Source organism: Mirounga leonina, unplaced genomic scaffold (assembly GCF_011800145.1).
Source record: "Mirounga leonina isolate KUSES-001 unplaced genomic scaffold, KU_Mleo_1.0 Mir_175, whole genome shotgun sequence".
NCBI classification, from domain to species: domain Eukaryota; kingdom Metazoa; phylum Chordata; class Mammalia; order Carnivora; family Phocidae; genus Mirounga; species Mirounga leonina.
This window is the reverse complement of record NW_023270453.1, coordinates 33,135,069-33,156,451: the sequence shown is the minus strand read 5'-3', so window position 1 is coordinate 33,156,451 and position 21,383 is coordinate 33,135,069. Positions and strand designations below refer to the sequence as shown.

At 54.9% G+C, this 21,383-nt stretch overlaps 2 protein-coding genes across 2 annotated transcripts in view; one reads left to right on the top strand and one right to left on the bottom strand.

Annotated features, from left to right (window-relative positions):
* Positions 1 to 8,236, top strand: part of PDXDC1 (pyridoxal dependent decarboxylase domain containing 1) — a 50,310-nt gene extending 42,074 nt beyond the window's left edge. The window contains exons 16-23 of the mRNA XM_035022321.1: positions 851 to 956; positions 2,388 to 2,559; positions 3,202 to 3,320; positions 3,585 to 3,706; positions 4,874 to 4,966; positions 5,051 to 5,147; positions 6,011 to 6,115; positions 6,531 to 8,236. Of these exons, the coding sequence (XP_034878212.1) occupies positions 851 to 956; positions 2,388 to 2,559; positions 3,202 to 3,320; positions 3,585 to 3,706; positions 4,874 to 4,966; positions 5,051 to 5,147; positions 6,011 to 6,115; positions 6,531 to 6,790 (1,074 nt within the window). The 3' untranslated portion in view covers positions 6,791 to 8,236. The remainder of the gene's footprint in view (positions 1 to 850; positions 957 to 2,387; positions 2,560 to 3,201; positions 3,321 to 3,584; positions 3,707 to 4,873; positions 4,967 to 5,050; positions 5,148 to 6,010; positions 6,116 to 6,530) is intronic.
* A 549-nt stretch (positions 8,237 to 8,785) lies between these two features.
* Positions 8,786 to 21,383, bottom strand: part of NTAN1 (N-terminal asparagine amidase) — a 13,463-nt gene continuing 865 nt past the window's right edge. The window contains exons 2-10 of the mRNA XM_035022485.1: positions 15,867 to 15,969; positions 15,725 to 15,790; positions 15,331 to 15,439; positions 13,896 to 13,969; positions 12,438 to 12,491; positions 11,926 to 11,979; positions 10,889 to 10,986; positions 9,516 to 9,629; positions 8,786 to 9,120 (exon numbers count right to left, since the gene is read on the bottom strand). Coding sequence (XP_034878376.1) covers positions 8,941 to 9,120; positions 9,516 to 9,629; positions 10,889 to 10,986; positions 11,926 to 11,979; positions 12,438 to 12,491; positions 13,896 to 13,969; positions 15,331 to 15,439; positions 15,725 to 15,790; positions 15,867 to 15,969 — 852 coding nt within the window. The 3' untranslated portion in view covers positions 8,786 to 8,940. The remainder of the gene's footprint in view (positions 9,121 to 9,515; positions 9,630 to 10,888; positions 10,987 to 11,925; positions 11,980 to 12,437; positions 12,492 to 13,895; positions 13,970 to 15,330; positions 15,440 to 15,724; positions 15,791 to 15,866; positions 15,970 to 21,383) is intronic.

Below are 21,383 nucleotides of genomic sequence, written 5' to 3'. Positions count from 1 at the left end.
CCCCGGGAGGGATGCTCCTGTGGAGGTACCGGGCCTCCCTCTAGGGCTCTTCCTCGGGTCACCGCTCCCCGTGCTGCGTGACATCAGGCAGCGCCTTGCAGCATGACCCCCACAGGTGACCCTTTCCTGGCTGCTGAGGCCGGATGGGGGCCGCACTGAGCGGCTGTGGTGGCGTCAGAGGGCGCATGAGCCGGAGCCCCTGAGTGCCCGGCCGTCGGACAGCAGGGACCGGGGGCGCTGGGCTCCGGCTGCCTCTCGGCGCTGAAAGCGCGCCTCCGAGACTGTTGTGTGAAGAACGTTGTAAACAGTGTCGGGGTGCCCGCCACAGCCGTGTCGGCCCTGGTGTAGCGTGCCGTCGTGCCCCCAACGGCTTGGGTGAGTCCGTTAGGATCCATCGTGCAGCGACGTCCAAAACAGCCAGAATCAACCATGTAGCTGGACGTTTAGGGCAGGAAGGAAATGGTCATCATTAACTTACGTGAAAAGCTGCAGGTTACCGCCCAGCATGAACAGTGGTGTGTTTTATGGCGATAGAAAATACGCAGAGACCCAGGATGGGTCTGTCAGACGTCAGCAGTGGGCGCTTCTCAGTGGTGTGTTGTGGGTAATTTTTATTTTATTCTTTCGGTTTACCTGTATTTCCTAGATTTTTCTACACTGCAGTTGTATTTTTTAGTAACAAAAAGTGTGAAACTTTTAGTCCATTTAAAAAGAAGTGGCCATAAGTATGCAAAGAGAATCAAAAGACTCCGGGAGCTTCCAGGGCCTGGGGCCGAGTGGGTGAGGGTAGGTGCGAAGACCGGGAGGCCGTCCCTGGGGGAGCCTCCTCATTGTGCCCTTGTCCCTGCAGCTGGGAGAGCAGCTCAAACAGCTGGTGCCCGAGAGCGGCCTCACGGTCATGGATCTGGAAGTGGAGGGCGTGTGCATCCGGTTCAGCCCTTTGATGACGGCAGCAGGTAACCGGTCTCCGTGGGTTGCCCTCCCTCGTTCTGGAAGTGACAGTGACATGTCCGTGAAAGTCCGGGCGGTGGTTCATTTGCTTTTCCTTGGGATACTCTGCCCTCTTTGAAGACGCTTTTTCTTTGCCTTTGGGCTACATTTAGGTAGATGAGCTTTCCAGGGTAACGTCTCAGAAATACTTCTACGGTCACTTGCGCCTCCCTGTGTTTTGGTGTCTTGTGACCCTTCGCTGTCTCCGCCGTGGCGCTCTGTCTGCCTGGGAGAAGCACCTGTGGGGCTTTGAGCTCCCAGCAGCTGGGCCGCCTGCGGAGACTCTGGGCTGCGGGGAGTGGAGCCTGCTCGGGGCTCCCCTGGCGGTTCAGACAGACCGTGAAGGTGGAGGCCACCGTTTTAGACGTTTGAGAAAGCGGGACGGCTGCAAGTACGTGGGCTTTTATGACAGAATGTCCTGGGTGCGCGTCCAGACCTGCTCCCCATTCCTGTGTCGTAGCGGTGTGGGATCCCGTCCGTGAAGTGCCTTAGGTGCCCGCCTCCGGGTCGTGGGACTGAACAGCCTGCTAACAAAAGATACATTAAAAACTGACGATGCTTTATTTCTGAGATGATTTAAAGATTTTTCAGAAAATCTTTGATTTTTTTTTTTAATGAGATATTTTTAACATTTGGGGGAAGATAATTGCTGGAAGACCTCAAAGTAGGGAGATGTGGGCATTTGTCCTGCAAAGAAAAGCCCGCCACGAAGATGACTGGTGGCCTCCCGATCTTCCAGTAGTTTCTGCACGTGGTGTGCAGGGGGCCTGAGCCCCAGAGGCTTAGTCTCTAAACCTGGCACAGCGAGCTGAGGACACCCGAGGACCCCCGAGGCAGCACATACGGAGGCTTAGTGTGAGCCCTTCCCCCATTTGAGTTGCACGCACAGGGTAGTGGTGTGGGGTCCCTGCCGGCCCTGGGGGCTCTCAGGCTGTCCTCGGTGCTGTTGTCGTCAGCCCGCCCTCCTGCCTCCCCCTCACACACCCGCCAGAGTCCCCTCTCCCCGGGATGTCCATGTGGAGAGAGCCATGTGCTTGCCTCATCCTTAACAGCCTGCAGTACGATGTTGATAACTTGAGCAGAGTCCTGAGAGAAGAATCTGATTTCCTGTTAGAGTTTCATTGTGTGTTACATCAGGGGGCTGATTCTGTCTTCCGTGTGAGAGGGAAGTGTGTCTGCACCTGCAGGAGCTGCTGTATCAACTTAGAGCACCTAATTTTTTCCATATGGGCTTAGTGGCCTTTTTTTTTTTTTTTTTTTTTTAAAATAATGCTTTAGCTCCTGCTAACCAGACGTCCCTGGAGCTGCTGACCTCCCTGACAGTGGGAGGGGAGCCCTGCCCTCTGGCTTCCGCCATGTTCCTTACACATTTCTCTAACACTCGGGGACGTTTTCAGTTTTAGGCACTCGGGGAGAGGATGTGGATCAAGTCGTGGCCTGCATCCAGAGCAAGCTGCCCGTCCTCACCTGCACACTGCAGCTACGGGAGGAGTTCAAGCAGGAGGTGACGGCAGCGGCAGGTCTCCTGCACGTCGATGACCCGAACTGGCCGGGAATAGGGGTTGTCAGGTACGCGTTTGTGCCGCTCTGCCGTGTAGAGACCGTGGGTGCGGACCGGCTTAGAAATTGGCGGTGAATGTGTGTGGTCACAGCGAACATGTCCAACAGAAGGAAATGCAGCAGGATGTTTTGGGCGCGTAGCAAAGCCCAGCGCAGCGGTGGTGTGGCCACCCTTGCCCTCGGTGAAGTAGCGGTCCCTGTACTTCCCATGCCAGCTTGCAGGTGACCGTGGGGCGGGGACATGTGCAAGTGCACAGCTGACAGATGCTTACTCGCACGGGGTACAGAGTCACTAAGGATTGCTAAGACCGAGAACCCCCTCGCCGGCTGAGCACACGCCTCTGGCCTCCGTCGTTGGTTATCCCTGTGGCTGTTTTCCGTCTCCTTCCAGGATGAGGGGAGACTCCCTGCTTCTGTTACAAATGAGGCTTCCAGACCTGGCCTCTCTAAGTTTCATGGACCGAAGACTTGGGCCTTCCTTGCCGTGTTCTTGACACTATCTGACCTTGAGATGCTCAAGTGGCTCCTTGGCCCGTGTGTCTCACATCCTTGGAAATCACCAGTAGCTTAGAACCCCCCCACCGCAGTCCTCCCGTGTGCGAAGAGGTGTTTGATATTTTAGATTGAAGTACTGTTATTTGATGTTTGTAGGTATGAACATGCTAATGATGATAAGAGCAGTTTGAAATTAGATCCAGAAGGGGAAAAAATTCATGCTGGACTCCTGAAAAAGTTAAATGAACTGGAATCTGACCTTACATTTAAAATGGGTAACTACTACTTTTATAAGTCAACTCTTAACTTGGGAAGGCCTTTTCTAACTGGTTAAGGGACAGGGGGCTGTGTCCCCTCAGAGGAAATGCTGGTTTAGTTCTTTCTAGGGTGAGCTAGCTCCCTCCCCCTCCTGCAGCCTCTCTGGGCGTCCCGTGTCCCCGTTAGCACCGCTTCCCTCGCCCCATGGGGGAGGCTCTTTTGTGCACGGCCTTGTGACCGACGACTTGGGGACCAAGTTGGTCGGTCATTCCTTCCCGCAGGCCCGGAGTATAAAAGCATGAAGAGCTGTATTTACGTTGGCATGGCGAGCGACGACGTGGATATTTCTGAACTAGTGGGGACCATTGCAGTCACAGCCCGAGAAATTGAGGAGAACTCACGGGTCTGTAAGACTAATCTGTGTCTCATTCCTTTTCTGGGTTTGCTCCAGGCAGTTAGCTGAGGTCCCGAAGGAAGAAGCTCCCCTCAGAAACATCTGTTCGTTCCCAAAAAGCATGTGAATGCTTCCCATGAGCTAAACCTTGTGCCAGGAATCCAGAAGCCCACGAAGACTGGACACAGCCCCTGCCCTGGGTGGGCTCAGCACTGGGGGGCCGAGATCCACATAGCCGGGCAAGGCGGCAAATGCCGATGGGGAGAAGTTAGGGGTAGCAGAGCATTCGGGAAGACGCGGCCACGTCTGCCTGAGAGGGTGAGGGGAGAGTTCCTGAGCGTAACTGGTCCTGGTGCTGCATGAGGCACATGTTTCTCACAGCAGAACTCCCCGCCAGTAGTAGACCTCCTTTTAGCCAATTGGCACGGAGACCAGGCTGTAAGCTTCATGGTCGTTCTGCAGACCAGGTACTTGAGTCAGTAGAAATCCCTGAGAAGCAGAGAAAAGGAACTAAAGCAAGAGGGGTCTGAGGAGACCGGGGCGTGTGCGCGGCGGCCCACTCCTGGTAGGAAGTTGGCTGTGAGCCTGAGGAGCCGGCTTTATTCATTCTCCGGTGGACTTCCTAAAGGTTCTGCTGAACTCACTCTGTCACTTCCGATTCCACTTCCATGAATGTTGAGCAGTGTCTGTTTTCTGTTGGTAAGACATTCAGATCACATTTCTCTTCTCCTTTCGCTGGCAGATGAGGCTGGTCACCAAGGCGTGTCTTACCCTTATCCAGGCATTTTATCCTCTTCTGTTTAATTTCCTATTTTACTTTGTATCCTGATATTTTTAAAAAGTGCAGAATTCCATTTACTAATATACTTTTGAAAAATGTCGCACATGCTGTGGTAATAGTTCTAGGTCTCAGGCAAGAAGCTTAGACAACTGGGGCACCTGGGTTGCTCGGTTGGTTGGGTGTCTGACTCTTGATTTTGGCTCCGGTCATGATCTCAGTGTCCTGGGATCGAGCCCCACGTCAGGCTCTGTGCTCAGCACGAAGTCTGCTTGGGATTCCCTCTCTCTCCCTCTTCTCCTCCCCACACTTGGCGTGCACTCTTTCTCTCTAAATAAAGTCAAATCTTTAAAAAAAAAAATCTTGGACAAGTAACGTCTTCCTTGGTCCTAACACAGCTTCTGGAAAACATGACAGAGGTGGTTCGGAAAGGAATTCAGGAAGCTCAGGTTCAGCTGCAGAAGGCAAACGAGGAGCGACTTCTGGAAGAGGTGAGGCTGAGCACAGAGCTCCTAGCTGACGCCACACTGGGAACCCCTGGCGGGATGGTCATGAGCAATGGTTCTGTTTTGCAGGGGGTGTTGCGGCAGATCCCTGTCGTGGGGTCCGTCCTGAACTGGTTTTCTCCAGTACAGGCTTCACAGAAGGGGAGAACCTTTAACTTAACAGCAGGTAGGACTGACAAGTGTCATCCCAGGTCTCATTTTGACCCAGTTCCGGTGATCCCACACACGAGTGGAGGAGCCCGGTGCCCACACGGCCCATGCTCCGCACTGGGTCTGCCCCGGGGACACTGCGGTGTAGCGTCTTCTCTCTCTGGCCCCCACGGCTGCAGCCGCACGAGAGCAGACCCCTCTTCCTGGAAGCCCGTGGGAACGTGCCCCCTTGGCCGTTCGTGTCCTCCACATGGTGTCTGTTGCTCAGTGCTCAGCGTTAATACTTGTTGCGGTCTCACTAGTGCTTGGCCTCAGCAAGAGGCTGCTTCTGAAAGGGGAGATGAGAAGCCCGGAGTCCGGAGCACCGGGCCAGCTTATTTGAGACCAGGCCCCCAGCAAGTGTGAGCAGTTGCCGGCACTTGGGGGAAGATGATGTCCTGCTGTCGGTCTCTTCCTGTTCTGTTCTACTCGGGGAACAGCTCCCTCAGCCTGGGGCCCCTCCCTAGGAAATGATGGCTGCAATCTCCTAGGACTGTAATCTGATTTTTGAACACGCCAGCCTTCAGCAGAGAGGCACCTGTTCCTTGCTGCTGAAGCACCTTTCCCACTCGCGCGTGGATCCCCAGGCATGTCCCAGGGATGCAGGGTCCCTGGGGAGGTTCAGGGTGGAACACCCCAGCAGGGCTGGGCCTCGCGAGGAGCGCTGTGAGGGGCTTTCTCCAGTTCCCAGTGCGTTTCCGGAGGGCCGAAGGCTCTGCCGGTGTGAGCGAGGCTCAGTAGCCGGAGGAAGCTTCTAGGGGGACGAGGCTGCATGGGTCAGCTCCCAGGGCGGCCTGTGCCAGGAGTTTCTGCACACACTTCTCTCTCTCTCGTCGGCAGGCTCCCTGGAGTCCACGGAGCACACCTATGTCTACAAGGTACAAGGCACGGGAGTCACACCGCCACAGACCCCCTCGGGCACCCGCACGAGGCAGAGACTTCCAGGTACAGGAGAACTGGTGCTTCCTCTTGGAACATAGACCCTTGCGTCCTGGGGGGCTTTTCCTGTTCGGTGTTACCTGCATCCTTTTGTTTTCTCTTAAGACTGGTTGTCCTTTTAACTATGTCCGTCGCCTTGAGCTTTAAACCGTGGAGAAATTTCTCCGTAGCACTTGACGGGGGTGGTCAGGGTCTTGAGAGCTGGCATCATGTTTAAGCTGTCCTCGCCTGAGCTCTTCCTGATGGGGACCCCAGAGGTTCCCGGCCTCAGGAGCCATGCTGGAGTCCTGCCAGTTCTCATTCCTCACTTCCGGGCATCAGAGCCTGGGATCGGAAGGGTTTCTCCAGAAGCACTTGGGATTAAATAAAGCGGTCGCTCGTCGCAGAGAGCTTTCAGCACTGTCCATGGCTCTTTCTCTAGGTCAGAAGCCTTTTAAGAGGTCCCTAAGAGGTTCTGATGCTCTGAGCGAGACAAGCTCGGTCAGCCACATTGAAGACTTAGAAAAGATGGAGCATCTGACCGGTGGGCCAGAGCAAGATGCCCTGGAGACCAGCAGCCCCGCGCCCCACCCTGGGGCTCCCACCCCGCAGGACACCGAGCAGACGGGGGCCCTCCAGAACGGGGCCCAGCACCCAGAAGATGACCGTCCACAGGTAGAAGAACTGGAGAGCTTAAGATAAAATTCACTGTTTTGCTTTGAGACTGTACTGAGTATTGTTTCAGGGAAGATGAAGTTATACTGAAAATGTGAACCGTGCCACGTGCTAATGCAAGAGAAATTACTGTTATTTGTGCTTAACTGGGATTTTTTGCACAAATACGTGCCTGAAAGCCAGGCTTTTTAGAAGGGCAATTGACTTGTCTAATTCCACTAGTACGCGGAGCAACTACTGTTGTTTCTGTCTACCCAGCTGTCGTCAATGCCGTTTTCCCCCCGTTACCATAAACACTTGGATTCACAAAGAACACTTAGAATTTCAAGTGCCTGCCACTTGAAACACTTGCGGTTACCGTTCTGAACGTAAGTGTAAGACGTTGTATGAGGTTACGTATAACTTTTCGCTAAGACAGCTGTCTTTAGAACTCTCTGGGTTCTCCGCTGTACTGCCACTCGGGAGAGACAGCCGGCTTTCCATGTTGGAATCGGTGTTCAGTTTGGGCAGGTTGTGTGGATTTGGCTTGAAGGAGAACGGGATGCAGTGGGATTGAAAGAGAGCCCACGCCCGCCATCCCCCCTGCTGCTTCCCCGGGGGGCGTGGGGGTGGGGAAGCCCCCCTGCCGCAGATCCACTTCTCCCTTTATGTACTATTTGTAAACAAATTAAAGGACTATCTATGAAGAGTAACTGTAAAACTCTTGACCGTATACATGTATATTTTTAAATATTGGTAAAGCTTTTAAATTGGCACACAGGTACAGACTGTGCTCATTTCTATGTTTAATATCCGAAAACCTGATAGAGATGCTACTCTTAACCTAATTATTAACTATGCTGTGTAGCACCCAGTTAAGTTTCGATTCTTAACTTTGACCCATTTGACATGGGAGCTTCTGTGGCTTCTCCCCACTGGCAACTCACCCCTTTGGGCCCAGCTCAGAAACAAGAACCAGAAAAGTCATCTTGCTCAGGCTAGTCAAGCCAGACCACTGCAGAAATAACTGGAAGCCCTTAAATACTGCCTGTTTCTACTTTTCTAGAAGTACCGCGTCTCCTCATTTATCCTAGCTAATGGCCCCTGTGCCTTTAGTCCAGCCAAGTCAAGCTACGGGACACCTCAAGATAGTGGGGTTTCACACTGGGTTTGTGAACTGTCATGTTGGAAGCCTTAGTTACACCATATTAAGCCTATAATTCGACTCTGATTGGATGTGATCTCCTACATTTGGCACTTGTCAAAATGCAATTTTTTGTGTGTGTGCAGATGATTAAAGTCTTCCCTGTTTATTTGGTGCAATGAAGTATAGCAGATAAAATGGGGAAAGGGGAAATTATCACCTTTAACAAGATTAATTTTTAAATGTTTTTATATATATTTGGAATTGTTAAATTGGTTTTGCTGAAACAGAATTTCACCCTTAAGACACTATTTGAATGTTGGTTTCAATAAAGGTTCTTGAAATTGTTACCAGTGAGTTCAGTTTCTACACAGTAATTAGGCATTGTGCTTGCCGCCTTTAGGGTAGCAACTTCAGAAACCTAAAAGTCTCTAACAGGTGTAACTGGCATATATCACAATGTGGGCATTTTAACGACCTTACACTAAAAGAACAGACTGAGCAGTGGCTCTGTGTAACTCTCACGTTAAATGTAGTCTCCTAGATTATTTTAATTATATTGCACAGCAGACTGATCAGATTCTGAACTTTTCATCTCCATCTAGAAGTGTAATACCAGTTTTAATTGATGTTTCTAAAACATTTTGGGGCCAAAAAAAACCCCTCGGTGAGATGCATAAATTGTCACAGAATTTCAGTGCATTTTAAATACTGTTTATCTGTACTGTACTTATCGTTTTTCCTTTATTCCCTGACTAAACAGAATTAATACTCACCGCGTATCCGAAACGGCAGCTTGTCCAGTCGCGAGGCAGGCAGCCCCTCTGGTGCTCGTGTTACCAAGAAGGAGAGGCTGGAGGTCAGCTTCAGCGAGCAGAAAGTAAACCTAAACAAATGCCTTTGCCAAAATAAGATTTTATTTTGAAAGTCATTTGAAGGACAGTAAGGAAGGAGACCTAAGACTCAGCAGATGTAGATTCTGATGCGCATTCTTTGCAGCCCCCACGGTGGTCTTTGTCAGGCCAACAAGTTGCTTTCTTTGGTGATCCCGTGTTTAGCTTCCTGGAGAAGAGATCTTTTCCCATAAGCCACCTTCATTCTTTTTGTAGAGCAGAGCCTTGTTTCCAGGAAACAGTGCGCTGGTGGGAGATGGGTGTTTTTTTAAAAACATCAAGGTAGACCTAATATGTTCCACAAAGTGGGGCGGCTCAGCCAGAGGCGAAGTGGAAAGGTTCTGGAAAAACAAGATTCCGCGTATGAGAGAGGAAGAACCTGGCTCTGTTACCCTCCATGATAGCGCTGTTGAAGTATCTCCGTGTTCTTAAACATGGATCTGGATGTTCAGATCACCCAGTATAGATCCACGATAAAATTACCTAGAACGTGAGGGGTCCTGCAGTAATGGGAAAAGAGCAGTTGCTTGCAGACTCCTTCCGACCCATGCAAATGCCTGGCCGGGACCTGACTTCTCTGCTGATCTAGAAGTTAAACGGGGTCTGCCGATAGCATCCTAAAAATAACTACTACCCACCACAAGAAAAGCGCCTCTGCTCTAAACTTTTTTTTTTCTTACAGATGAAGAAACCAGGGTGCAGAGAGTTAGGATTCACCCAACCTGTAAATTCTCACCTCTAGTATTTGCTTATCGTCTTGCTGCAGCCAGAAATCCACGTGTGGAAAGGGCATCCAGGAATACGGTCCTATACGCAGTTGCTCTGTCTTTGCGTCGTAAATACTAATCATCTAAGAAGGAACATTTCCAGGACAGAATGTAAGGCATGTTCCCCGCTTCTCAAACCCCACCAGTAACACCAGCCCAGTGCAGTCCAGCAGTCACGCATGTACCTGGAGGCTAAGCTTCTCGAAAACGTCTCCTGATAAAAGCCACTACTGCCCTGTGTAACATGCAGTATTTCCTCCAGTCCTGACAACAGTCCTTGAGGAAGATAGTGTTTTTCCCACTTGGGGTGAAAACCTGAGGCTCAGGGGGGCAGACAGTGGGCCCGCAGCCGAGCCCGACCCAAGTCCACGGCGGCCGGACTCACTGCTGCACAAACCTGTGCCCAAGCACCCACGTACCCGCATCTCCAGAGCACACCGTGCAGGCCGCCCATCGAAAGCCAGGAGAAACCAACTTGTACAAACGCTCATTTGCCCAACGATCAATTCCCCGAATCCCCTCAGCTGCCAGTGGCGGGTTCGAACCAGCAGCGCTGGGTTTGGGTTCCTGAGACTGAGCTAGGTGCTGAAGTTAGCAGAGTCCAGGCCACCGTGCGGCTGCAGAAAGTGCAGAAGGAACCTTCCAGCTGTGCACTGGTTGGCAAAAGAGATCGCTCTGAAGCCAAACATTTCTCCAACGAAAACGTCCACACCCCATCCGTGTGCACACCTCTGCGGGGAGGGGGTGGGGTGAATGCGCTGTCGGGTCTCTCACACCAGAGAAGGGGTGAAAGCACCCTTTAAGTATTTTTAAACGGCACGTAAGGCTTGGGTTTTTATTTCTCTAACTTCCAAAATTAAGGTGTTAATATTCAAAAGCATCCCTGGCGATCAGACTTGTAAAAACTGATCTGATCATTCTTTTGGATTAATCCACTTGTTCCAGCAGATGGCCCTTCAAGGACTTGGTCCAAAGGAGCGTGTGCTGCTGAGGGAGAAACCCCTTCTTCCCCCTGCCTGGGTCTCCTTTCCTTGTGGGACATGTAGGTAAAGGTTGCACCAAGTAAAAGGGGTCCGTTCTCTTTGCAGTGAATGGTGGGGCACATGTTCCCTCCCTCTACACCTTCAAGGCAGAGAACTGGGGTCTTGAGCTTACAAGCTAAAATCACTCATTATTCTTTGTTGTGTGTGGGGGAGAGAGCGAGCTGATCCCTGATCATTTTATAGCTTTAAAGAAACTCGAACTGTTCACTTCTAAGGTCTACAAAACTTGAGGCTTTGGACTGCGATGCCCTTTTTTTTTCCCCCTGAACCCCTTAACACAAAGATGATTTCAAACTCACTGGTCCTCCTGTTAAAGCTCGGGCAGCACGGAGCTCCTCCTCTGGACCCCGATCTGGGAAGGATGCTCGGTAAATCTCTGCCGTCTTAATGTTGACAGCTGTGGGGGGACAAACAACATTTTCTCTGACTAAAGACACAGATGGAAAGTTTGCATGGTCTTACATTTCTACCACCTGTAACAGCGTGGTGAGTCTCCCCGAGAGAGAGAGAGAGGAGAGTCATTCTGTTCCATTTCCACTGTGAGGAGTGTAGCTTCCCCCTTCGTGCAGAGGGAAACTCCCGTGCGGGCCTCTGACCACCGCCCCGTTGCAGCCAAGCCTGTCGCGCACACGGCAGGGCCTGGGCCGGACTTGGGAAGACTTCGCCCCAAACCAAGAGTGGCTCCCCCTGCGCCCACGGGCAGCCCGCCATCCGTCCAAGCAGGCGCATGGCAAACCTCCCTGCTCGGCCCTGGGACCGCACGGATCTCTGAATGGCTGGGGGCAGAAGTGTGGCCTGGGATCACGGCCAAATCTGGTGTTTTTGTTTAAATGTTAAATGTTCTAGGGAATGGAGTAACACGTGTGTACCCGGCTCCATACGCTATCACAGATGGGACAGAAGTCCTCTGCAAACACAGCTAGCTTCCCCCTGCTCAACCTCAGCGGCCCCAGGGGCTGTCGCAGGAGAGGGTTCTGGGTTTTCTGGAGCCCGAAGAACTTTACACTTTGCTTAGGAGGAACTGGGTTCGCGACCAGACCTTACCAGGTGGTTCATGTGTAAAGAGACGCGAATGCCCGCTCCTGACCCCGGAGCCCTGTTCCCCGTGCCACTGGCTCTGCTTTCTACCCGCTCCCTTGTTTGTCCTTGTGCTCTCGGGCTGTGGACATTCTTGGTTTCGTAGCCAGAGGGCAGAGAAGGCATGCTGCTTGCCCGGGGCCGCAGAGGAGTGAGGACAGGAACCTACACAGTGAGCACAGCCGGCTCACGACGTGACCGGAGCCCGCCCTGCCGGCCCGGGACTGGCCTCTGACCCTCGACCAAACACGCTACTTACCGATGCCATAAATTACTGGAAAGTGGTTTTCGTTTTCTTCCCGGTCATTTAATTCTAACAAAAAAAAAAAAGTTCTTTTTAAGATCTAAGAAATACGCAACAATTGCTTTCATGTTCCACAATTAACGCCAAGAGGGAGCCCACACTGCAAAAGAAGAAGAAAATCGGAACACACAAGGGACCGTTTTCCTGCGTCCCTGCCAAGTCCCCGAGCAGGGGGGTCCCCGAGCAGGGGGGCTGACGGTCCGCAAAGTGCCCCGTCCCGAGTTAGAGCCTCCCGGCCCCCTACACCCTCAGCCATCCGCTACGCGTGGGGAAGGGGCCGGGGAAGGATGAAGGTGGGGGTCAGGGTGTCCTCAGAGGCGGCGCAGGGGAGGGGCAGGCCATGGCCAACACCAGTGGCACACACGTCAGCCAGGCGCTGCCAGACTGTCTCCCGTGACCGACGTGCTTGTGCGAGGTCTTGCTTTGAGGGTGAGGGCACCAGCTCTGGGGAGGATGGCAGAACTCACCTGTCACACACAGTGTCACTAAGTGAATGTCCTCCTCTTGTCTGTCAAATTCACCTACAACGAGAGTTTCTAGTTAGCAGCATACAGGCTGAGCAAGGCGACAAGGGGCCAGATTCCCACGGAAGGACGCCACGGCACCCCGCGGGCCAAGTGACAGGCCCGTTCCCAGCCCCAGGCCCACAGCAAACTGACCGAGGCTATCCCCCCCTCTCTCCCTGCTGAGGCCTGTGGGGGACCGCTGACGCGTAAGCTTTTTACTCTTAAGCAACAGTTATAAAAAACTTGATCACTAAAAAAACAAAACAAAAGGAAATACAGGCAAATATAAGGAGCATATGGGTTTTTACTGGTCTAAGTACATGGGTTGTTTTTTTTAAAGATTTTATTTATTCATTTGATATACAGATAGAGAGCATGAGCAGGGGAGAGGCACAGGGAGAGGGAGAAGCAGGCTCCCCGCCGAGCCAGGAGCCAGATGTGGGGCTCGATCCCAGGACCCTGGGATCATGACCTGAGCCGAAGACCGACGCTTAACCATCTGAGCCACCCAGGTGCCCCTAAGTACGTGGGGTTTTAAGGTCCATAGTCCCAGCAGTGAGCAGCGCGTGCATTTCCTTTCTTCCTGGCCTGCGCCCCGCTGAGCCCACTCCAGGTGGGCAACTTTATGTCCCCACGACGCACCTACCTTCCCACGTAATTCTAAGTCTTGCTTAATAGCTTTTACTGATGGACGTTAGACTATTTCCTAACGTAAAGAACGTTCTTACTGCCCATCTTTGGGCATACGTCTCTGCGCACGTTGCAAGTGATTTTCTTAGATTCCCAGGTGGGAATTACTGGGTCAAAGGACATGAAACCTTTTTAAGACTCAAGCCAAGGGGCGCCTGGGTGGCTCAGTCGTTGGGCGTCTGCCTTCGGCTCAGGTCAGGATCCCAGGGTCCTGGGATCGAGCCCCGCATTGGGCTCCCTGCTCGTCGGGAGGCCTGCTTCTCCCTCTCCCACTCCCCCTGCTTGTGTTCCCTCCCTCTCTCTCTCTCTCTGACAAATAAAATCTTCAAAAAGATTTTAAAGAAGACTCCAGCCCAGACGCCAGGTCGCCTGGCCCAGAGCCTGCAGCAGCGACTCCCCCAGCCCGCTGCCTCGTGGCTACCAGAGCGGGGGCTTCCACGCTACTTCAGTAGGGAAAACTGGCTTCAGCCGTGTTTTAATGTTCTGCAGATTGAAATGGATGCCACGGCCCAGAGGGCGGTTCTGCCTGTACACAGATCAGTGCTATCTGGGGCCGGGTGGACGGACTGCTGTCGCACGGACACTCTGGCCCCCGTCCCCTCAGCCCCTGAAGACCGGGCTCCGCGCCCCTCCTGCCCGAGTCCCGGCTCCAAGCGGCGGCGCCCCTCCGAGGTTGAGCCACAGCGGGCGCAGACTTCTGTCAGAGTTGGGGGAACGCGGGGCACTTACTAAGAAGCTGATGGGTAAGTTTTTGCGACAACTGCCTGTCGTCACTGAAGCCTCCCACGAGGTGCACTTCCAGCCTGGCAAAGAGACGGGACGGGGGTCAGAGGGCCGTCCACGAGGCCGCGCTACGGCGGTGCTTCCCGCGGGCCGCGTCCGCGCCGTGGCGCAGGGAGGACACGTGCGGGCGGCACCAGGGGAGACGGGTGAGGCTGCCAGGGCTGCGCGAGCCGCCGGGGACCCGGCCCAGGGGAGCTGCGTGTGCCGGCGAGCGGCACCGCCACGACGCGGAGGGCCAGACGCCCCGCTCCGGAGGAGCAGGCCTACCGCCCGCTTTCACCCACCCGACGCGGGGTGCTTCCAGAAACCTCGGACACGTCTCAGCCTAAGGGGGCGCGGGGCTGGGCAGGGGAGGCGGCGCACCGCGGGGACTGCGGTGGGCCCCTCACGGTGCTATCTCCCGTCCATCGCACCCGGACGGACGGAGTAGCCCCTCCATTGCCGAGAGGGAAACGGGGTCTGTTTCCTAAGGCCACACGTACCCGCTACACCAGCTTTTCCAAGCTGGGGACCCCCTGCCGCTCCCTCGGGGCGAGCCTCCCGAAGACGGTCCCTGCACACACTAGCACGGCCGAGTCCTGAGAAGCCCCGCGGCTGGAAACCCCGAACTCCCCTGCTGGACCCTGCGTCCCCCACCCTCGTCTACCGATCCCCTTGTCCGCAGCCCGGGACAGTGCCTTCTACGGCAGACAAAGCCTTCCTGACCAAGGAACCCGAAGCGGCCACTGAAGCGGCCACGTCGCCAGCGCGAGGACAAGTGTCAAGGGGCCCCAGCGAACGTGAGCCAGCAGGAGGCGCCGTGATGGGCACGGGGCTCCGGGTTCGCCTGCCCGGGCGTCCTGCAGCAGACCTGCCACGTTAGTTCCAGAACCCAGCGAGGACCCCCCCCCCCCCCCCCCCCCCCCCCGCGGAAGAACCCCCCCCCGCCCCGAGTGAAATCACCGAGCGCCGCCCGCACGGGGCGCACGCTCCCGAGGCCGGCCCGGGAGACGCGCCGAGCTTCCCTGCCTCCAGCCCTTCCCACCGCGTACCATCCCGGAGGGCTTCCTGAAGGCCCCCCTGCCTCAGAATGGGGGCGCCCCGGGGCAGCTTCTGGCTGGCAGGAAGCCCCTGACAAGGGACTGCCGGAAGGACAGACGGACGCGGGGAGGCAGCATCTGGGGTCTAACAAAGCGACGTCCGACACGTGAACATCTCAAAGCACGTGAGTGACAAGACAGCCGGAGGTTCAAAGTCAGACCCTCAGGACCGTCGGCCTGTACCCGTCACCCCAGGACCACTGACGAGGGGCCCACGCCGTGCCAGTTCTCCCCGGGAGCAAGGCGGCCACACCACGGTGCACGGTTCCCGACAGCACAAGACAGACGAGCGTGGAGCTCACCTTCCACACTGAGCGTGGTCCGAGAAGGCTTTTATGGAGCTCATGATCAAGGGGACCTCCGCTCTGGTGTCGCTTCCATCACAGTGGGTCAAGCAGGTGGCCCCGTTACCTGAAGGAAAGGGTGGAATGACTCAGGTTATTCGCCGTGACAGCCCGGGATGCCAGGCCCACCTACTCCTGTCCCTTGGGACGCCTCATCTCTGGGTAGCCTGGAGGGAGAAGGAATAGAAACATCCGTGCTGCCCCGTCAGCGCGCCTGGCCCGGGCCACGGGGAGCCAGCACGCAGACCGGAGAGCGGGAGAGCGGGGCCCCGGGACGCTCAGGCGCGGGCTCGGACAGCCCCCCGCGGGCGGCCGCTTTAAGGAACGGTCTCCTTCGTGTCTCTCCTCCTACCTGTGTGCCTCAGGACCACAATGTGACAAGTGGTGGCATCATCAGAACCCAGAATGGAGATGGAGCCTGTTTGAAAAAGAAAGAAAATAAAATACCCAGTAGCCTTGGGGGGTAACGCCCAATGCACGGCTTCCTAACCTACCATCCTTTGGGGAGGTCACTGCCAGCTCTCTTTGCTGAACATACAGAAGGCCCTGGGGTCCCACTTGTTGAACAGACTGACCTCTGAGAAGTCTGGCTCTTTCCTGTTTAATTAAGAAAAAAAATAAAATAGTGATGGAAATTAGTGAGGACTGGGTACCCAGCGAGGGCTCGCAGGGCTCGGCATGGGAGCACTACCGGGCGGGCCGGCTAAGCGAACGGGACAGCAGTCGCTATCGTGGGGGACAGGGCAGAGGAACGGTGAAGTTCTCTTCCTTGATGAAACCCCAAAACGAGACCTGACTCAGGAGCAAGAGACTCTGCCCAGCTCTGCAACTGGGAAAGGAATCGGAGTGTCGGGGCCAGTGCCCCGGCCGGCTCCGCAGCCACAGCCCTGGTGGGAGAGAGGCTAGGACTGTCCCTGTCCCCCGTCTGGTCCTCCCACTTCGGGACCCCTGCACTGAGTATGCACCCCGAACGCGCACCCCCCCGCGCTGCTCGCAAGCGGCCAGCAACACTGAAGGCTACATACAGGAGGATGGTCTGGCGATGTAAATGGAAAAGATACAAAAGTGTAAAAAAAAAAAAAAAAAAAAAACCCCAAAACGTAAAAGCTCTAACTATGCCGTTCCTGCAGCAGGGCTCAGGTGCTGCTACACACGGGAGGCTCCATTCTGCAAATGCTCTCTGATGGGGTCCCTACCAGAAAGGAGTGGCTGGGAGTCAGCCAACCCACGGAAAGGCTGTGCTAATATCGGGGGTCAAAACTTCCTCTCCTTGAACGTGAGCGTGAACCTGTGTGTGGAAGCGCCGAATCACCGGATGGTGTACCTGAAGCGAATGTATCACCCGGGATGGCAACTACCCTGGAATTAGGGTTTAAAAAAAAATCTTAGGCAGTGGCGCTTGGGTGGCTCAGTCGTTAAGCGTCTGCCTTTGGCTCAGGTCGTGATCCCAGGGTCCTGGGATCGAGCCCCACATCAGGCTCCCTGCTCTGCGGGAAGCCTGCTTCTCCCTCTCCCACTCCCCCTGCTTGTGTTCCTGCTCTCGCTATCTCTCTCTCTGTCAAATAAATAAACAAAATCTTAAAAAAAATTTTTAGGCAGTAGCCTAAAAAAAATTCAAAATAATAATAATAATAAACCCTCAGATGATTAAATTCTTTAATGAAAACTGAAACTTTTCTCGAAGATGTCAGACAGATACAATGATTTATATCATCACAGGATACAAGCGCTGTATCCCTACTTCCTTCTCACTTGCAACAAGCAAGCTCCTGAGAGAACAAATTCCCGTCCCAGTGCGCAGTGTCGGGCCTGGAGCAGAGAGCTTTCTGGTCTTACAGGCTTGCCTCCTGCCTGGGGCTCATGCGGGTTGCTGCTTGCTAACTTCGTAAAACACAAGATGTAAAAATAAACCAACTAACCATGACCAGCTTGACTAGTTACACCTGTTTTCTTTTCATAAACCTTCATTAACTGGAAGCGAGGCGGCAATGAGCAAGACAGTGCCTCCTCCACAGAACGAACCAGAAGGAGCCCAGGAACTGCAGTGTCAGGCCGGAGACGGGAGAAGGCAGCTTTGCCTCGCGTTCCCCCTTGAGCACATACCTTCTGCTTTAGTCTTTCGGGGGCGGGGGAAGGAGGGCGAAGGCAACTTGTGACCACCCACTTTCACGCGGGGCCGCCACCCAAAAGCAAAGCCGTGTGTACGAGCACGAACTACCACTTGCGTACCCGAGACCAGAAATCACGACGTCCCAGCAGCCCGCCCCCCCAACCCGGCTCCGATTTCCCAGACAGACAGGAGCATAAATCATAAGAGAGGATGCCGCAAAGCGACAAGAACATGTTGTTTGGGTTTCCCACGTTAAGAAATGAAAAAAAAGTTTAGCCAAACTTCTCCGCTGTGCAAAAACACGGAGAGCTACTTCATGAGCTCCCACCCCTTCCTGAAATAAAGGAGCCCCGTCTTCTCAACGTCTGCTAGTCTCTGGACACACGGAGTCCCCCAGGAATCCCCTCTTGGGCAGGCTCTCGTTTCCCAATTCCTCTTCCTGAGCGCCCCTCGCTTAAGCCAGGGCTCAGCAAACTTTTCTCTGAAAAGGGCCAGAGAGTAACTATTTGGGGCTCTGCGGGGGTGCGGTCTCCTCTCGCAACCACTAGGCTCTGCTGTGTAGCCTGAGAGCAGAGACAACACGTAAACAAGCGCATGGGCGCTGTCCCCAGAAGACTTCATTCATGGGCGACACCGCCATCTGAATTCATTTCATATAATTTCACATGTCACGAAATACTCCTCTTTGGATTTCCTCCCCCCCCCCCCCCCCCCCCCATTTAAAAATGTAAAAACCATTTGTGGCTCACGGGCTGTCCACAGTCACCATCTGGCCCGGGGCTGGAGTGTGCTGACCCCTGTCTTAGCCAGTCACTTAGTATGACCACGTGTCCCTCTCCCCTGCTGCCACAGTCTGTCAGTTCTTCCTGCAAGTTCTCCTTCCCCCGGGGCAAAAGGGGATGATGCTGTCTGCTCCTTAGCCTGTGTGAGGATTAACTGGGTGGCTGTCCCCATGCCCACCTGTTTCCCTGACCCCTAGGTCCCCCTTTGCCACCCACACAACCCTCCCCGATGGCTGCCGGCATCACTGCTTCTAAACGCTGATTCTGTTCCATCCCTTTCCTGCTCGGAAACCCTTTGAGTCCAGCAATTTCACTTGTGGGAATAATTAGGGGGATTTATTAAGACTTAGCTCTGTGAATGTTCATAAAACGCCAAAGATTTAGAAATACCCTGCATGCTGAGAGGCAGGAACAAAGTTACGGGGCATTCATGTCGTGGAATTCGATGGAACCACACTTAGCACGATGCTGGGGGACTGGTTACTGAGCACCTGTGGGCGACTCGCAAAGAGCAAGAACTCGAAGACGAGAGCACCGCCCAGAGGAATGACTGCTCCGCGGTGCTGACCACGGATCTAGACCCACCCTGTCTCAGAGTAGCCACTAGCCACGCGTGGCTGTGGAGCACCAGAAACGTGGCTAGTATGACTGAGGAACTGGGTTTTCCGTTTTCTTCCGTGGTGATGACATATAAGGCCCCATTTAGTGGGGGCAAAGGGGGTCCAGACTGAGCGGCGCCGCCAGGGTCCCCACGCGGGCTTCACCACTCCCGCGACGTGGGGCTCCGGGCAACTCACGCCCCCGGCGTCCCCGTAAGGGGTGCCACCCCTGCTCGGTGCCAGGCCTGGCTAGGGACGGGTTTGTAACTGCTGCCGCCGCACAGGCCAGATCGTCCCGTGAAAAAGACACATCAGCGGACAGAATGTGGAGTTTGCGCTCACTTTCGGAAGTTCATCATTCGGATGGAGAGAAAACCCTCTGCACCACAACAGTGGTTGTGGTGTCCTTTTTGATGTCTATGTGTTAGCTCTTAAAAAAGGGACGCACGACTAGCTCTAGAAAAACTAATAAGAGCTTTCATTTCACCCCACTGCTTCCTCGGTCAAAGATCCTCCGAAACCCCTCTAACCCTGGGGCGACCCACCTCCCTGGGTCTCTATCTCCCACTCTCTCCCCTCACCCCCTCTGCGCCCGGGAACCCGGCCCATCCACCGGCCCTCCGGGTGCTTCCCCTCCTTGCCCACGGAGCTCAGCTAGACTGCCCTCCCCCTCCTCCCCCGTTCCCATCTCTCCCCTGCGGCCATCCTTCTTCCCTAAGACCGCTGCAAAGGCGGTGAGCACCCCCAGTTTCCTGTAATGCACACTGGCCCCCACCAGGCAGCTGGCCTTCGAGACGACCGGCCACCCCGACTCCCCACTGAGTGTGCTGCTTTGGACACTCCTCTTTCTAACTTTTTGGATCACAGAAATTCTCAGGGAGACATAAAAACAGTGTCAACTGGGGCGCCTGGGTGGCTCAGCCGTTTAGCGTCTGCCTTCAGCTCAGGTCATGATCCTAGGGTCCTGGGATCGAGCCCCGCATCGGGCTCCCTGCTCCGCGGGAAGCCTGCTCCTCCCTCTCCCACTCCCCCTGCTTGTGTTCCCCTCTCTCGCTGTGTCTCTCTCTGTCAAATAAATAAAATCTTAAAAAAAAAAAAGTGTCAACTAAATTCTTTAGGCAGCTGAAATATTTTCCCCTTGGAGAGTCCTACTCCAACTTCATCAGTTAACGAGGCGACAGCGATGCAGCCCAAGGAAAGCGCTTAGCACAGGGCCTGGTGTCTGCTAAGTACCCGGAAGGTCGACTGTTTTCTTGAACTGCAGGCTGAGAAGCACAGAGTTGCCCCCTTTTCCCTGTAACTCCTCATCCTTCAGGTCATTCTCAGGGGTCCTTCTGCTCATTCATGGATATAACAAATATTTACAAAGTGCAGATTCATAGCCAGAGACTGCCCTAGGCGCGGAGGACACAGAGCAATAACACACAGTCTGTTCGGGAAGCTCATGTTCTGGGGGTCAGATCGAGGGAGAATCAACACAACACGTACGCAGACAAAATAATTCCAAAGTGTGCAACGGTTAACAGGAAACCCCGAGACGACCTTCGGTGAGCCTCGAGGCTAGGTCAAGCTCGTCTGCTTCGCATCTCACAGTGCAAACGGGCATTCTTCCTGGATGGCACTTAACAGTGCACGGTGTTTGAGCCGTTCTGTGATCAAAAACCATCCCCTCTAACCAGGCTGTAAAGCAGCCCGCCCCGCTTGTAGGGAACAGGCGAACACGGTGCTCGACAGACATCGGAGGCTCAGTGCGTATCTGCAGTCAACGAACTGACGGATTCCCCCTTAACCAGATCTGGGGCACGTGAGAGGTTTGGACCCATTTCTTTTTTACGTTAAGAACCCCTTTCCAAACTGCCTCTGCATAAGCATGGACCACGGGTTCAGAGATCTACTTGAGGACAAAAGCAGAAGACGGAACAAAACCTAACCCTTGCATCAGGGCGTGGTCCTCAACACGGCGCAGCTGGGGGGAAAAGCAGGGCCCTTCCTTCTGGCTAAAAATACCCGGGGGCCCTAATCCCCGGGGTGGGGGGGTGGGGGGGAGAAGCCCGGGGGAGCGGCCGGGTGCCCCTGGCCGGAGCCCCGCCGGGAGGAGCGGCTCCCCGCGGGGCGCGGACCCCGGCGAGTGCCAGCGCGCAGGGGCGCTGCCCAGGGTGGCCTCAACGGACCAAGCCCGGCTGGGGGTCGCGAAGTCCCCGGGCGCCCTCCGGCCGCGGTGCTGTGCGACCTTGGGCAAGTCGCCTAACCTCTCTGGGCCGCCCGCCCCTCCTCCGGCAAAGAGAGGCCTCGGCAGAATGCCCTCGAAGGTCCCAGGGAGGGGAAAGCCCCACAACAGACGCCTCGAGCCAAGGCAGAGACTCGCTGCCGGCGGCCGGGGCTCCCGACGTGCCGCCAGTCGCTCCGCTGCGCCAAGTTTAAACTCTGCCTCCGGGAGCGCGGCTGGAGGCGGTGGGGCTAGGAGGGTCGGGCCCGCCCGGCGGGGCCCCTCGGGCCCGCCTCGAAGCTCCCTCCCCCCCC